The sequence below is a fragment of the Phyllobates terribilis genome, unplaced genomic scaffold (genome assembly GCF_046119375.1).
Source record: "Phyllobates terribilis strain yellow unplaced genomic scaffold, ASM4611937v1 Scaffold_12__6_contigs__length_324123572, whole genome shotgun sequence".
NCBI lineage: Eukaryota > Metazoa > Chordata > Amphibia > Anura > Dendrobatidae > Phyllobates > Phyllobates terribilis.
Window position 1 is genome coordinate 159,958,531 of NW_027362772.1, and position 17,993 is coordinate 159,976,523.

Genomic DNA, 17,993 nt, shown 5'->3' on the forward strand with positions numbered 1-17,993 from the left:
GTGTGTTAGTCAGTGGAGTAGCCTATCTGTGTTGCAAGATATACCACCTGTGTATAGAATACCAATTTTTTTACTGCACCTAGTGAAGTAAAATCTTTTGGGCATAGCATCATTCTATTAGTCCATCTATACTGACCTCCATCAGGTTGCAAATTGAATATAATTTTTTTCTGCATCTAGCTCTGAAAAAATATTTGGGCTTCTAGCAGTGTGTGGGACCTGTTCTATTAGTCCATCTATACTGACCTCCATCAGGTTGCAAACTGAATATAATTTTTTTCTGCATCTAGCTCTGAAAAAATATTTGGCCTTCTAGCAGTGTATGGGACTTGCTCTATTAGTCCATCTATACTGAACTCCATCACGCTGCAAATTCAAAATAATTTTTTGTCTGCATCTAGCTCTGAAAAAATATTTGGCCTTCTAGCAGTGTGTGGGACTTTCTCTATTAGTCCATCTATACTGACCTCCATCAGGTTGCAAATTAAAAATAATTTTTATCTGCATCTACCTCTGAAAAAATATTTGGGCTTCTAGCTGTGTGTGGGACTTGTTCTATTAGTCCATCTATACTGACCTCCATCAGGTTGCAAACTGAATATAATTTTTTTCTGCATCTAGCTCTGAAAAAATATTTGGCCTTCTAGCAGTGTGTGGGACTTTCTCTATTAGTCCATCTATACTGACCTCCATCAGGTTGCAAATTAAAAATAATTTTTATCTGCATCTAGCTCTGAAAAAATATTTGACCTTCTAGCAGTGTGTGGGACTTTCTCTATTAGTCCATCTATACTGACCTCCATCAGGTTGCAAATTAAAAATAATTTTTTGTCTGCATCTAGCTCTGAAAAAATATTTGGCCTTCTAGCAGTGTGTGGGACTTTCTCTATAAGTCCATCTATACTGACCTCCATCAGGTTGCAAATTCAAAATAATTTTTTGTCTGCATCTAGCTCTGAAAAAATATTTGTCCTTCTAGCAGTGTGTGGGACTTTCTCTATTAGTCCATCTATACTGACCTCCATCAGGCTGCAAATTAAAAATAATTTTTATCTGCATCTACCTGTGAAAAAATATTTGGCCTTCTAGCTGTGTGTGGGACTTGTTCTATTAGTCCATCTATACTGACCTCCATCAGGTTGCAAACTGAATATAATTTTTTTCTGCATCTAGCTCTGAAAAAATATTTGGCCTTCTAGAAGTGTGGGACTTGTTCTATTAGTCCATCTATACTGACCTCCATCAGGTTGCAAATTAAAAATAATTTATATCTGCATCTAGCTCTGAAAAAATATTTGGCCTTCTAGCAGTGTGTGGGACTTTCTCTATTAGTCCATCTATACTGACCTCCATCAGGTTGCAAATTAAAAATAATTTTTTGTCTGCATCTAGCTCTGAAAAAATATTTGGCCTTCTAGCAGTGTGTGGGACTTTCTCTATTAGTCCAGCTATACTGACCTCCATCAGGTTGCAAACTGAATATATTTTTTTTCTGCATCTACCTCTGAAAAAATATTTGGGCTTCTAGCTGTGTTTGGGACTTGTTCTATTAGTCCATCTATACTGACCTCCATCAGGTTGCAAACTGAATATAATTTTTTTCTGCATCTAGCTCTGAAAAAATATTTGGCCTTCTAGCAGTGTGTGGGACTTTCTCGATTAGTCCATCTATACTGACCTCCATCAGGTTGCAAATTAAAAATAATTTATATCTGCATCTAGCTCTGAAAAAATATTTGGCCTTCTAGCAGTGTGTGGGACTTTCTCTATTAGTCCATCTATACTGACCTCCATCAGGTTGCAAATTAAAAATAATTTTTTGTCTGCATCTAGCTCTGAAAAAATATTTGGCCTTCTAGCAGTGTGTGGGACTTTCTCTATTAGTCCATCTATACTGACCTCCATCAGGTTGCAAACTGAATATATTTTTTTTCTGCATCTACCTCTGAAAAAATATTGGACTTCTAGCTGTGTGTGGGACTTGTTCTATTAATCCATCTATACAGACCTCCATCAGGTTGCAAACTGAATATAATTTTTTTCTGCATCTAGCTCTGAAAAAATATTTGGCCTTCTAGCAGTGTGTGGGACTTTCTCTATTAGTCCATCTATACTGACCTCCATCAGGTTGCAAATTAAAAATAATTTTTATCTGCATCTAGCTTTGAAAAAATATTTGGCCTTCTAGCTGTGTGTGGGACTTGTTCTATTAGTCCATCTATACTGACCTCCATCAGGTTGCAAACTGAATATAATTTTTTTCTGCATCTACCTCTGAAAAAATATTTGGGCTTCTAGCTGTGTGTAGGACTTGTTCTATTAGTCCATCTATACTGACCTCCATCAGGTTGCAAACTGAATACAATTTTTTTCTGCATCTACCTCTGAAAAAATATTTGGGCTTCTAGCTGTGTGTGGGACTTGTTCTATTAGTCCATCTATACTGACCTCCATCAGGTTGCAAATTGAATATAATATTTTTCTGCATCTAACCCAGCCAATAGTTTTTGCCTAATACCACAGTTTGGCCACTCAGCTCTGCTCGGTTCCCATCCATTGTTTTTTTGTGCAAACAACTCCAGAGTTGTGAATTAGTTAACCACCAAAATGAGTGGAAAAAGGCCTGCTGCTGGTGGAAAGGGGAATAGGCGTGTTGGGAAGGGGAAAAAAGGTTGTGTCCGTGGGGCAGGTGTTAAAGCAACAGTAATATCTGCAGAAGAAAGACCATCTTCCAGCCAAACTAAAATGTCTACTTCTTTTATCGGACAATGTGATAAGATCCCTTTCTTGCGGCCACGCCAATCGCTACAAATTCCAGATGAGGCACAAAAACAGCAGGTGCTTCAACGGATATCAAGTGCTCCTTTAAGTGGGCTCTCCTCCACATCAACTTCAACATCACAAATACTCCAGTCCTCAAAGGTGTCACCCCAATCGCACTTGCTTCCTCACAGCTCCCAAATCTCAAGCTGCCCGTCTGAGTATGAGGTAGAACAGATGGTTGAGTCTGCAGAGCTGTTTACTCATACTATAGCCTGGGAATCAGAGGTCGACTCCAGCGCTTCTGTGAATCCAGACGAGGAAATGATCTGCACTGATGCCCAGAATCTTTATGAGTCGGATCCAGGACCAGACGCAGAAGGTTCTGACCATAATGTAGACCCTCATTCCCAAACTGTAACTCCTGTTGGTGGAGACAATGAGGAAGACGATGATGAGACTCAAATACCTGATTGGAGCGACAACTTTAGTTTTTTGTCAGGGCAGGAACAGGTTGGCTCTGAGGACGACGGGTGTGATAACGCACAGGGTGATGATGATGAGGTTGGAGATCCCACTTACTGTCAACCCACAGTCAGCCAAGAGATGAGGTCAGCAGAGGAGGTGAAGGAAGATGCTAGTGACGACGAGGTCAGGTTGCGCCTTCCTGGACAGAGACGTAGTACTGGAAGCACGTCAACAACTGCATCCTCAAACACAACTCTGCCTCTCACCACAAGTCGTGGTGGCTCTTCAGGTCGCATGGGTGCTAAGCCTTGCATAGTCTGGGCATTTTTTCAGATCGATAAAGATGACCCAACTCGTGTTATCTGTAACATTTGTCAGCAAAAGCTAAGTAGAGGCCAAAAAATACATAGTTTGAGTACTTCATGCATGAACCGGCACATGGACATGAAGCATAAGTTGCAGTGGGAAGCTCAGTGTGCTACAATGCGGCCTAGCCGGCCGGGCCAACCACCGTCTGCCATATCTTGTGCATCCGCAGCCTCTTCATCCTCTGTGACTGGGGGGACAGCAGTCACACCTGTTTTGGGGCGCAGACCTGCCACCTCTTTACCCGCAACAGCCAGCGTGATTGGCAGGTCATCATTTTCTTTGGAGGTGGTAACACCAGCTGGTGTTGAGCGCTGTCCGACATCGATAGCACCACCTTTGGATCAAGGCAACCTAACATGTCCGCCTGCATCTTCCTCACAGACCGGCAGTTTGCCGGGGACACCCTTATCAACCCCGTCTAAGCACAATAGCCAGCCCTCGGTCCCTCAGATGTGGACAAGTAAAAGACCATTTCCTCCTAGCCATGAGAAAGCTAAGAGGTTGAATTTCACCATCTGCAAGCTCTTGGCTACATAAATGCTGCCTTTCCGCCTGGTGGACACAGAGGATTTTGGAGACCTTATGTCCGTCATAGTGCCCCAGTACCAGATGCCCAGTTGGCACTACTTCTCAAAGAAAGGTGTGCCTGCGCTCCACCAGCATGTCGCACACAACATCACCGCTTCTTTGAGAAACTCTGTGTGTGACAGGGTGCATTTCACCACAGACACTTGGACGAGTAGGCATGGACAGGGGCGTTACATGTCGCTGACTGGGCACTGGGTAACTATGGTGACAGCAGGACAAGGGGCTGCTGTCCAAGTCTTGCCGTCCCCACGAGTTGTGCGTCAATCCTCTTTATGTCAAAGTTCCTCCACTGTTTCTGACTCCTCAACCTCCTCTCGGTCTTCCACCTGCACCCAAAGCCTGTCTGGTCATGCCACAAGCTTTCTAACTGCGCAGAAGGGATCCTGCACACCTCCTTACTATGCTGGCAGTAGGGCTCAACGTCATCAGGCGGTTTTTACTTTGAAATGTCTGGGAAATGTGAGTCACACAGCTGAGGAGTTGTGGTCAGCTCTGGAGAACCAATTTCATGAATGGTTGTCTCCACTGGACCTGAAACCAGGGAAGGCCGTGTGCGGCAATGCTGCAAACCTGGGTGCGGCCCTTCGCCGGGACAATGTCACACACGTGCCTTGTATGGCTCACGTGTTGAACCTGGTTGTCCAGCAATTTTTAGCCCACTATCCCAGACTAGATGGCCTTCTGCAGAGGGCACGGTCACTGTGTGCTCACTTCCGCCGTTCGCATCCCGCAGCTCAGCGACTTACATCTCTACAGAAGTCGTTGGGCCTGCCACTTCACCGGCTAAAATGCGATGTGCCTACCCGGTGGAATTCAACTCTGCACATGTTGCAGCGACTGTGGCAGCACCGACAAGCCCTGGTGCAATACGTTCTGACGTATAGCCTGGGCCAACGAGATCCAGAGGTGGGGCAAATCACGCTGGAGGAGTGGTCTCAGATCAGGGACCTATGCACCCTTCTGCACAGTTTTGAAATGGCGACGAAGATGTTTAGTGCTGACGATACCATTATCAGCATGACTATTCCAGTGATTTACATGCTGGAGCACATGTTAAACAGAATTCGGAGTCAGGTGGTGGCACAAGAGGAGGTGGAGGAAGTAGAGGAGGAGGAGTTGTATGCGGAAGGGCTAACATCTGCAAGGTCCAGACGGTCGGCAGCACCAAGGCGGCAGGCATGTGAGGGTGGGGGAGATGGTTTTACCAGGGCGCATGGTAGCAGCCAAACTAGTGAGGAAGGTGCAGGAGCCCAGGAAGAAGTGGAGGACGAACTGATGGAAGACTCATCAGATGAGGGAGACCTTGATCACATTTCTGTTGTGCGAGGTTGGGGGGAGAGGACAGAGGAAGGAAGCATGATTGTTACCTCGCCACCAACACAACAGGGACTTGGTGCTCCTGGATGCGCAACACACATGAGTGCCTTCTTGCTGCACTACCTGCAACATGACCCTCGAATTGTGAGAATTAGAAATAATCCTGACTACTGGGTTGCCACACTGTTAGATCCCCGGTACAAAAGTAAATTTGCAGAAATTATTCCTGCCATAGAAAGGGATGCACGCATGCAGGAGTATCAGCAGAGACTGTTGCAGAATCTTACATGTGCTTTTCCACAAAACACCAGTGGTGCACGTAGTGAATCTCACAGTTCCAACTTGCCAACCGTGGGACCGTCAAGTGTTCAGCACTCAAACCGTAACAGAACCACAGTATCTGCTGGTAACATCAATTTTGCGGAATCATTTCACCACTTTTTTAGCCCATCCTTTGCAAGGCCACAGGAGACAAGAAGTCTGACACATAGTCAAAGCCTAGAGACGATGGTACAGGAGTATCTCCAAGTAAACATTGAAGCCATGACTGTGTCACTGGACCCTTGCTCTTTTTGGGCTTCCAATCTGGATAAATGGCCGGAGCTAGCCACTTACGCCTTGGAGATCTTGTCATGCCCCGCAGCCAGCGTTCTGTCTGAACGTGTGTTCAGCGCTGCTGGTGGTGTGCTGACAGATAAGCGCACGCGGCTCTCCACTGATAATGTAGACAGACTCACGTTCATAAAGATGAACAAATCATGGATCCGAAACGACTTTTCTACCCCTGTGTCATCCTGGGGAGAGTAAAAGCTTGATGATTGGTTAAAATCACCCTACCAACCGTTTTAAGCTTTCAAATTACTAATCATGTTTATCTGTATCTTGGCTGGAAAATAATTTGGGCTTTGTAGCAGTGTGCAGCACTGATTCTATTAGGCCATCTATAATAAGCTCCACCAGATTTAAAATTACTAATCATGTTTATCTGTATCTTGACTGGAAAATAATTTGGGCTTTGTAGCAGTGTGCAGCACTGATCCTATTAGGCCATCTATACTAAGCTCCACCAGATTTAAAATTAATAATAATTTTTAGCTGCATCTAGCCCGGAAAATAATTTTGGGGCTCCGAGATGCGCAAGACACATAAGTGCCTTCTTGTTGCACTACCTGCAACATGACCCTCATATTGTCAGAATTCGAAGTAATCATGACTACTGGGTTGCCACACTCTTAGATCCCCCAAACTTTTCGATCAACCTTTTCATTTTAATAAAGACCAAAAAAATGGTCATTTTTGAAATTATAAGCATTAGCAGGTTATTAGAAACTGAAATCAAACAGTTTTCAACTCAAAACTTTATTCTAGGTGATGTTACATTTTCACATAGGACCCCTTGTTCGAAAGGAGCTTCTGAACTCTCTCGTCCATTGAATTTGTCAGGTTTTGGATGGTTTCTGCTTCAATTGTTTTGCATGAGGACAGAATACCCTCCCAGAGCTGTTGCTTAGATGTGAACTGCCTCCCGCCATCATAGACACTCCTTTTGATGATGCTCCAGAGGTTCTGAATGGGGTAGAGGTCAGGGGAGCATGGGGGTCACACCATAAGTTTGTCCCCTTTTATGCCCATATCAGCCAGAGATGCAGATGTTTTATGTGCAGCATGAGATGGTGCATTATCATGCAAAAAAATGATCTTGCTGTGAAATACACGGTTCTTCTTCTTGAACCATGGCAGGAAGTGCTGTTTGAGAAAATCCACATACATTATGGAGTTCATCTTTAGCGCCTTCAGGGATCCTAAAGGGGCCGACAATCTCTCTCCCCATGATTCCAGCCCAAAACATTACTCCACCTCCTCCTTGTTGGCGCTGTAGCCGTGTTTGCGTGGGGTGTCCATCAACCAGCCATCCTCCACTCCATCCATCTGGACCATCGAGCGCTGCACGGCACTCATCCGTGAACAAAACAGTTTTGAAATCAGTCTTCATGTAATGTTTAGCCCACTGGAGCCGTTTCTGCTGGTGTGAAGTGGATAGAGGAGGTCGACAAGATGGCGTATGCACAGCTGCAAACCTCTGAAGGACCCTGCATCTTGTTGTTCGGGGGACGTTGGAGGCACCAGCAGCTTCAAAAACTTGCCTGCTGCTATGACAACGCTTTTTGCCGCTGCTCTTTTAACCTGACGTAATTGCCTGTAGGAAAAAGTCCTCAATTTGCCCTTATCAGCACGCACACGTGTGTACTGTGAATCAGCTACATACTTCTTGATTGCCAAGACACTTCATCCTGATCATCGCACAATGTTGATTGTAGTCATGCCTTGACCTAAACACTCCACAATTTGTTGCTTCTCAGCAGCCGACACATCCTTTTTCTTTCCCATTTTGGCAGAAAATGTAGGCTGCTTAATAATGTGAGACAGCCTTCTTAAGTAGTCTTGCCTTTCATTGGACACACCTGCCAAACTAATTAGCACAGGTGTCTGCAATTGCTTACAGTGATATAAAGAGCCCTGACACACATCACCATCAATGAGTTTAACTGACAAACAAACAAATTCTTCCCTTATCACTCCTAAACACTTTTTGCATAATAATTTGGAACACAGTGTACATGTGCTTTTCCACAAAACACCAGTGGTTCACGTAGTGAATCTTACAGTTCTAACTTGCCAACCGTGGTCTGTATGGAGTTGTTCAATAAAGGGCCCAAAAATTAAGATAACATAGATGGGAGAGGTCTCTATGAATAGGAATTCCTAAGTATTTGATACCCTGTGAGGGCCAGGCAAAGGGAAAGTTGGACTGGATGGAATCCTATATGGATTTGGGGAGGGAGACATCGAGGGCCTCAGACTTCGCTGCATTGATTTTAAAATTTGACCATGTAACAAAGTGATCTATTTCAGCCATAGCAGCATGGATGGATATATGTGATTGAGTGATATATACTAGGACATCATCAGCAAATAGAAAGCACTTGTACTCGGTGCCTCCCACCTCAATCCACCTAATATTGGGGTTATGGCGAATTGATGAGAGCAGGTGCTCCGTCACTAGGATGTATAAGAGAGGGGACAGAGGACATCCCTGCCTTGTCCCATTGGTGATTGTGAAAGGTGATGAAAATGTTCTGATGCACCCCCTGGGCCTTGGGACACCCGGAGCCGGACCCTTTTTGGTGGATGCTGGTGGTTGTAGTCTTCGTGGCGGCGACCCGGTTCCGTGGCTCAGGGTGGTCAAACCAGTGGCGGAACTATTTATGTGGTTTTGATGTTTAAATGTCCGACTACGCCACCCGTGGATTGCGGTCAGAGTGAACCGCCGCTGCAGGGCAGACCGCTGAGGCTGGTGTTGTGGTTGCAGCAGAGCGTAGCATAACTCCCCACGGGAGGAGTATAGCCTCAGGGCAGTGTATGCGGAGGATGGGGGTGATGGTGCAGGGCAGCAGCAGTAACGACACGGAGTCAGTGATGCAGTCCAGGGCCTTTACTCACAGTTCTTATTATCCAGACCACGTCTGCAGGTAACTGCTGCCCACGTCGTACTGTGCTCACCAGGTGAGGGGCTCAGACAACTCCCAGATAACTTTGGAGCGCTTCACAGGACCCCCTTTGTGTGTCCTTTGTCTGGCCTTTCTTACCAACCCTTCTGTCCGGCTGCCTCGGGCCTCCTCTTGGTAAACTTGGCGCCAGTTTCCCTGACCCTATGTGGTGCCTTCCTAGCGGGTGTAGCGAGGGGCTGCGCCACTTAAAATGTCACAGCCTCCGGTTTCTAGCTGAGGGTCGTTTCCTGCCTCCACTAGTTTCGGGGACCGGTCTCCCCCTTTGGCCTGACCCCTCCACGCAGGTGGATTCGGGCGTGCGGTGGCGACTCGCCCGTCCGCACCCCTGGGATCCCTTCATTCCTCGTTCCTGGAGCCTTCTCCGCTCCTCTTCCTTCCTTCTCCCTCTTCCAGGCCTGGGCCTCTGTTACTAGGCCCGCCTTCGGAGCAGAGCTCATGCAGAGCCCCTGCTCCCTGCCACTTCTGCTCAGACTTCTCTGCACTGAACTAAGATGGTGCCCACCTTTTATACTCCCTTCTCAATGCACCCAGGAACTGCTTCCTCCCTGCTCCTGCACTACAGGGTTCCCCTTCCTCAGTGTTCCCTCCCCCCACTCCAGCCAGGGACAGGGACTGTCGTGCCCATCTCAGAGGCATATTGGTCGCCCTGCCCCACGGCAATGTGGTGTAATGCATGCAGGTGTCGGGTCCTGATCCACACTCCATCCTTACCTGAGAGTGAGATATCACACCTCTGGGTGAGGTGCAATACCTCTGTAGCAACCGAGCCCTCAGGGTGCTACAGTTCCATTTATCTTCAGCCTAGGTGACGTATTGTGATACAGGGCTGTGATTTTGGCTATAAAAGGGTCCCCTAGACCCCTACCCCAAGCTTTTTAAGAGAATCATATATGGCGTGCCAGGAGACTCTATGGAATGCTTTCTCAGCATCCAATGAGAGTATCTAATTACAAATTTTTAACTGCATCTAGCCCAGGAAATACTTTGTGCCTAGTAGCAGTGTCTGCTAGTCAGCGGATTATCCCGGCTGTTAAGCAAGCTACACCACCTGTAGTTTGGACACTTAATTTTTTCAAAGGAAATGCTTCGGGACCACGGGATACTCAGTGAAGAGCATCAGGAGGCACCCCAAGGCATAGGGGCTGGGACTGGCAGTAGGATGCCTTGCGGTGGACAGCCAAGCTCGATCCTTATAAAAGCTTTTTAACTGCAGCAGCTTTAGTGGACGCTACTGGAGCTGGAATTACGCGGCTGCTGGCATGAGACTTGCCCTCCAGTAGATCCTTGTAAATGGATTTAAAGTGTATTCATTCAAATTAGAGAGACAATTTAAATTAAAAAGCTTAGAGCTGCCTCCACCACAGGGGGGGCTCGCTCGACCCACCAGTGGACAGGCACCAGTATTGGGAGAGGGGGGCTGGCCGTCAGGCACAAACCCGGCGACACGGAGTTGGCACGGGCAGGAGCGGACTGAACGTGTCGGCTTCTCACTTTTTGGATTTTAGAAAGGCATGACATGCCTATATCTGTGTCTCCCCCTCCTTTTACTCCTCCACCTCTTTTCTTTTCGCATGACTATATGTACTTGTCACTTTTCCATGTGTTAGTTGTGTCTTCTGAGCGGTTTGTCAGCTTTTGGACACCTTTGAAGGTGTTTTCTATGTGTTTCTATGTGTTTTTGTTTGCCTGCCATTGGTTTTAACGGTGTTTGAAGGTGTTCGACGAACAGTTCGACGAACAGTTCGGCGAACACACGGGTGTTCGACGAACCGAACCGAACTCGAATACTACGGGGGTGGCTCAACACTAGTACCAAGACATTATTGATACAAATTGCTGCCATCTACCAGGATGATGAAAATGAGATGAGGGTGGACATTTCAGCAATGCAATGATCCCAAACACACAGTCAAGGAAACTTTCAATTGGATTCAGAGAAAGAAAATAAAGCTGCTACAATGGCCCAGCCAATCACTGGTCATGAAGCCAATAGAAAATTTCTGGAAAGAACTAACTCTCAGAGTTCATAGAAGAAGCCAATGGAAGCTTCAGGATTTCAATAGTGTTTGTGTGGAAGAATGGGACAAAATCACACCTGAGCAATGCATGCGACTAGTTTCTCCATATAGGATGCATCTCAAAGCTGTCATCACCAACAAAGGCTTTTGTACAAAGTTTGAAATAAATTTCAGTGAGCGTGTTCAATACTTTTGCCCTGTGTCATTTCTCATTATTACACATAACTTAATTTATAAACATCTATGGGTTGATTTCTTTCCTGAGTGGATTTGATGGGTGGTTACAAACATCTGGTGAGAATTTCATGTCAATGGCACATTTACAAATTTATTTATGCAGAAAATTGGTGACGTGTTCAATACTTATTTCACCCGCAGTACTTACAGCAATATACGTTGAAGAAATGTTAGGTTTTCCTTGTCATCATTATTTTTACTTCAGATAATATTCTAAATTTACCCTTAATTTCATGCTTTTTTTCTACCCACCATCACCAACTTTACCAGTTATTTTACCAACTAATCCAGTTACCATAACCTGAGTACATTTTTTGCCTTTCACATCAATTCATTCCATTTTGGGAAAAACAAATGTTGACATTTCCTCCAAAGAATCGACAAAATAATTGCAAAAATGTTTTCTCTAACCGTACAACTTTGTTAAAAAAAAAAAAAAGAAAAATATCCCACCACCTGTTAGGTTTATCTAGATATATTCATATTTACTAATAACTTACTGCCTCCTCCATCCTGATTAATCCCATTTATATTAAATCCACCATTAATTTCATGTTGTCCATTAATTCCAAAAGCATGTGCCTCCCCAGCACTGCCAAATTCAATTTTTCCACCTTGTTGCCCAAGGCTGCCCCCCCCATTTAGGTTTGGTAGTTGTAGGTTTCCACTTTCCAGGTTAATTTCTGTTTATGTAAGGAAACAAAACATTTCATTCAAAAATACTTAGTTCTTTTTTAATAGAATAATACCCATCACCTCGACAGCACAGAAAGACTAGTATGTACTTATCTTATATACACTGAAGAAGTGTTAAGTTTTCCTTCTCCCATTTATTTACTTTAAATTATTTTAAATTGATCCATAATTTCGTGCTTTTTTTACCCATCACCAATCTTTATCAATTATTTTACCAACTAAGCCCCACCCATTGCTAGTTAAAACCTATGTACATATTTTGCCTTTCATGTCAATTCATTTCATTTTGGGAAAAAGAAATGTTGACATTTCCACCCCCCCCCCCAAAAAAAAAAAATAATTGCAAAAAATGTTTTCTCTAACTGTATAGCTTTGTAAATAAAATTGTGAAAAATATCCCACCACCTTTTAGGTTTATCTAGATATGTTCATATTTACTAATAACTTACTGTCTCCTCCTTCCTGATTAATCCCATTTATGCTAAATCCACCATTAATGTCATGATTTCCATTAATTCCAAAAGAATGTGCCTCCCCAGCACTGCCAAATTCAAATTTTCCACCTTGCTGACCAAGCGAGCCCCCCACATTTAGGTTTGGTAGTTGTAGGTTTCCACCTTCCAGGTTAATTTCTGTTTTTATAAGGAAACAAAACATTTAATCTAAAATTCCTTAGTTCTCCGTTTTTTTAATAAAATAATTCCCATCACCTCAACATCACAGAAAGGCTATTATATACAACGGGTGAAATAAGTGTTGAATACATCACCAATTTTCTAAGTAAATATATTTCTAAAGGTTCTATTGACATGAAATTCTCACCAGATGTCGGTAACAAACCATCCAATCCACACAGGCAAAAAAAATCAAACCATAGCTGTCCATAAATTAAGTTATGCATAATAATGAGAAATTACAAAGGGAAAAAGTATGGAACACATGAAGAAAGAAAGGTGCAAAAAGCCATGCAAAGTCACAGCATCAATCTGAAATCTATCAGTAATAACAAAGCAATCCTGCCACTTAGTAAAATAAAATATCAGCTTGTTCAACTGATGGCCTATAAAAGAATGCTTCATTACCAAGGTGCCACACAAGAAACATCTCATGATGGGTAAAACCATTGAGCTGTCTCAAGACCTTCGCAACCTTATTGTTTCAAACATTGATGCCATTTGTGACAGAAGAATTTCTAAATTACTAGATGTTTCAGTGAGCATTGTTGGGGCCATAATTCAGTAGTGCAAAGAACATAATTTCACCATAAACCGGTCACGACCAGGTGCTCCCTGCAAGATTTCAGACAGAGGGGTGAAAAGAATTATCAGAAAAGTTGTCCAAGAGACAAAGACCACCCATAGAGAGCCATACTACATATCACCGCCAAAACACCATACCAACAGTGAAGTTTGGAGGTGGAAACATCATGGTGTGGGGCTATTTTTCAGTATACGGCACTGGCAAACTTCATGAAATTGAAGAAAGGATGAATAGAGAAATGTACCAAGACATTATTGATACAAATTGCTGCCATCTACCAGTATGATGAAAAGGAAATGAGGGTGGACATTTCAGCAATGCAACGATCCCAAACACACAGTCAAGGAAACTTTCAATTGGATTCAGAGAAAGAAAATAAAGCTGCTACAATGGCCCAGCCAATCACTGGTCATGAAGCCAATAGAAAATTTATGGAAAGAACTAACTCTCAGAGTTCATAGAAGAAGCCAACGGAAGCTTCAGGATTTCAATAGTGTTTGTGTGGAAGAATGGGACAAAATCACACCTGAGCAATGCATGCGACTAGTTTCTCCATATAGGATGCGTCTCAAAGCTGTCATCACCAACAAAGGCTTTTGTACAAAGTTTGAAATAAATTTCAGTGAGCGTGTTCAATACTTTTGCCCTGTGTCATTTCTCATTATTACACATAACTTAATTTATAAACATCTATGGGTTGATTTCTTTCCTGAGTGGATTTGATGGGTGGTTACAAACATCTGGTGAGAATTTCATGTCAATGGCACATTTACAAATTTATTTATGCAGAAAATTGGTGACGTGTTCAATACTTATTTCACCCGCAGTACTTACAGCAGTATACGTTGAAGAAATGTTAGGTTTTCCTTGTCATCATTATTTTTACTTCAGATAATATTCTAAATTTACCCTTAATTTCATGCTTTTTTTCTACCCATCATCACCAACTTTACCAGTTATTTTACCAACTAATCCAGTTACCATAACCTGCGTACATTTTTTGCCTTTCACATCAATTCATTCCATTTTGGGAAAAACAAATGTTGACATTTCCTCCAAAGAATCGACAAAATAATTGCAAAAATCTTTTCTCTAACCGTACAACTTTGTTAAAAAAAAAAAAAAAAAAAATATCCCACCACCTGTTAGGTTTATCTAGATATATTCATATTTACTAATAACTTACTGCCTCCTCCATCCTGATTAATCCCATTTATATTAAATCCACCATTAATTTCATGTTGTCCATTAATTCCAAAAGCATGTGCCTCCCCAGCACTGCCAAATTCAATTTTTCCACCTTGTTGACCAAGGCTGCCCCCCCCATTTAGGTTTGGTAGTTGTAGGTTTCCACTTTCCAGGTTAATTTCTGTTTATGTAAGGAAACAAAACATTTCATTCAAAAATACTTAGTTCTCCTTTTTTAATAGAATAATACCCATCACCTCGACAGCACAGAAAGACTAGTATGTACTTATCTTATATACACTGTAGAAGTGTTAAGTTTTCCTTCTCCCATTTATTTACTTTAAATTATTTTAAATTGATCCATAATTTCGTGCTTTTTTTTACCCATCACCAATCTTTATCAATTATTTTACCAACTAAGCCCCACCCATTGCTAGTTAAAACCTATGTACATATTTTGCCTTTCATGTCAATTCATTTCATTTTGGGAAAAAGAAATGTTGACATTTCCACCCCCCCCCCAAAAAAAAAAAAAAAAATAATAATTGCAAAAAGTGTTTTCTCTAACTGTATAGCTTTGGAAATAAAATTGTGAAAAATATCCCACCACCTTTTAGGTTTATCTAGATATGTTCATATTTACTAATAACTTACTGCCTCCTCCTTCCTGATTAATCCCATTTATGCTAAATCCACCATTAATGTCATGATTTCCATTAATTCCAAAAGAATGTGCCTCCCCAGCACTGCCAAATTCAAATTTTCCACCTTGCTGACCAAGCGAGCCCCCCACATTTAGGTTTGGTAGTTGTAGGTTTCCACCTTCCAGGTTAATTTCTGTTTATATAAGGAAACAAAACATTTAATTCAAAATTCCTTAGTTCTCCGTTTTTTTAATAAAATAATTCCCATCACCTCAACATCACAGAAAGGCTATTATATACAACGGGTGAAATAAGTATTGAATACATCACCAATTTTCTAAGTAAATATATTTCTAAAGGTTCTATTGACATGAAATTCTCACCAGATGTCGGTAACAAACCATCCAATCCACACAGGCAAAAAAAAATCAAACCATAGCTGCCAATAAATTAAGTTATGCATAATAATGAGAAATTACAAAGGGAAAAAGTATAGAACACATGAAGAAAGAAAGGTGCAAAAAGCCATGCAAAGTCACAGCATCAATCTGAAATCTATCAGTAATAACAAAGCAATCCTGCCACTTAGTAAAATAAAATATCAGCTTGTTCAACTGATGGCCTATAAAAGAATGCTTCATTACCAAGGTGCCACACAAGAAACATCTCATGATGGGTAAAACCATTGAGCTGTCTCAAGACCTTCGCAACCTTATTGTTTCAAACATTGATGCCATTTGTGACAGAAGAATTTCTAAATTACTAGATGTTTCAGTGAGCATTGTTGGGGCCATAATTTAGTAGTGGAAAGAACATAATTTCACCATAAACCGGTCACGACCAGGTGCTCCCTGCAAGATTTCAGACAAAGGGGTGAAAAGAATTATCAGAAAAGTTGTCCAAGAGACAAAGACCACCCATAGAGAGCCATACTACATATCACCCCCAAAACACCATACCAACAGTGAAGTTTGGAGGTGGAAACATCATGGTGTGGGGCTATTTTTCAGTATACGGCACTGGCAAACTTCACGAAATTGAAGAAAGCATGAATAGAGAAATGTACCAAGACATTATTGATACAAATTGCTGCCATCTACCAGGATGATGAAAATGAAATGAGGGTGGACATTTCAGCAATGCAATGATCCCAAACACACAGTCAAGGAAACTTTCAATTGGATTCAGAGAAAGAAAATAAAGCTGCTACAATGGCCCAGCCAATCACTGGTCATGAAACCAATAGAAAATTTATGGAAAGAACTAACTCTCAGAGTTCATAGAAGAAGCCAACGGAAGCTTCAGGATTTCAATAGTGTTTGTGTGGAAGAATGGGACAAAATCACACCTGAGCAATGCATGCGACTAGTTTCTCCATATAGGATGCGTCTCAAAGCTGTCATCACCAACAAAGGCTTTTGTACAAAGTTTTAAATAAATTTCAGTGAGCGTGTTCAATACTTTTGCCCTGTGTCATTTCTCATTATTACACATAACTTAATTTATGAACATCTATGGGTTGATTTCTTTCCTGAGTGGATATGATGGGTGGTTACAAACATCTGGTGAGAATTTCATGTCAATGGCACATTTACAAATTTATTTATGCAGAAAGTTGGTGACGTGTTCAATACTTATTTCACCCGCAGTACTTACAGCAGTATACGTTGAAGAAATGTTAGGTTTTCCTTGTCATCATTATTTTTACTTCAGATAATATTCTAAATTTACCCTTAATTTCATGCTTTTTTTCTACCCACCATCACCAACTTTACCAGTTATTTTACCAACTAATCCAGTTACCATAACCTACGTACATTTTTTGCCTTTCACATCAATTCATTCCATTTTGGGAAAAACAAATGTTGACATTTCCTCCGAAGAATCGACAAAATAATTGCAAAAATGTTTTCTCTAACCGTACAACTTTGTAAAAAAAAACAAAGAAAAATATCCCACCACCTGTTAGGTTTATCTAGATATATTCATATTTACTAATAACTTACTGCCTCCTCCATCCTGATTAATCCCATTTATATTAAGTCCACCATTAATTTCCTGATTTCCATTAATTCCAAAAGCATGTGCCTCCCCAGCACTGCCAAATTCAATTTTTCCACCTTGTTGACCAAGCGAGCCCCCCACATTTAGGTTTGGTAGTTGTAGGTTTCCACCTTCCAGATTAATTTCTGTTATATAAGGAAACAAAACATTTCATACAACATTTCTTATTTCTCCTTTTTTTTAGTAGAATAATACCTGTCACCTCAACACCACAGAAAGGCTATTATATACAGAGGGTGAAATAAGTATTGAACATGTCACCAATTTTCTAAGTAAATCAATTTCTAAACGTGCTATTGACATGAAATTCTCACGAGATGTCGGTAACAATTCATCCAATTCACACAGGCAAAAAAAATCACCTTAGATCTCCTTAAATTAAGTTATGCGTAATAATGAGAATTTCCAAGATCAAAAAGTATTGAACACACGAAGAAAGAGATGTGAAAAAAGCCATGGAAAGTCATGACATCAGCTCAATAATTAGAAAGCAATCCTGACACTTAGTTAAAAATAATATCAGCTTGTTCAACTGATGGCCTATAAAAAGGTGTCTCATTACCAAGGTGCCACACAAGAAACATCTCATGATGAGTAAAACCAGTGAGCTGTCTCAAGACATTCACACCCTTATTGTTGCAAAACATACTGATGGCATTGGTTACAGAAGAAGTTCAAACTACTGAACGTTTCAGTGAGCACTGTTGGGTTCATAATTTAGAAGTGGAAAGAATATAATTTCACCATAAATCGGTCACAATTATGTGCTCCCTGCAAGATTTAAGACAGAGGAGTGAAAAGGATTATCAGAATAG

The 17,993-nt window shown here is 41.9% G+C and overlaps 1 protein-coding gene across 1 annotated transcript in view; it reads right to left on the bottom strand.

Annotated features, from left to right (window-relative positions):
* The window catches only part of LOC141171740 (uncharacterized), a 199,764-nt gene that overhangs the window by 180,375 nt on the left and 1,396 nt on the right, over positions 1 to 17,993 (bottom strand). Inside the window, exons 2-6 of the mRNA XM_073655384.1 lie at positions 17,121 to 17,303; positions 15,125 to 15,307; positions 14,469 to 14,651; positions 12,472 to 12,654; positions 11,827 to 12,009 (exon numbers count right to left, since the gene is read on the bottom strand). Of these exons, the coding sequence (XP_073511485.1) occupies positions 11,827 to 12,009; positions 12,472 to 12,654; positions 14,469 to 14,651; positions 15,125 to 15,307; positions 17,121 to 17,303 (915 nt within the window). The remainder of the gene's footprint in view (positions 1 to 11,826; positions 12,010 to 12,471; positions 12,655 to 14,468; positions 14,652 to 15,124; positions 15,308 to 17,120; positions 17,304 to 17,993) is intronic.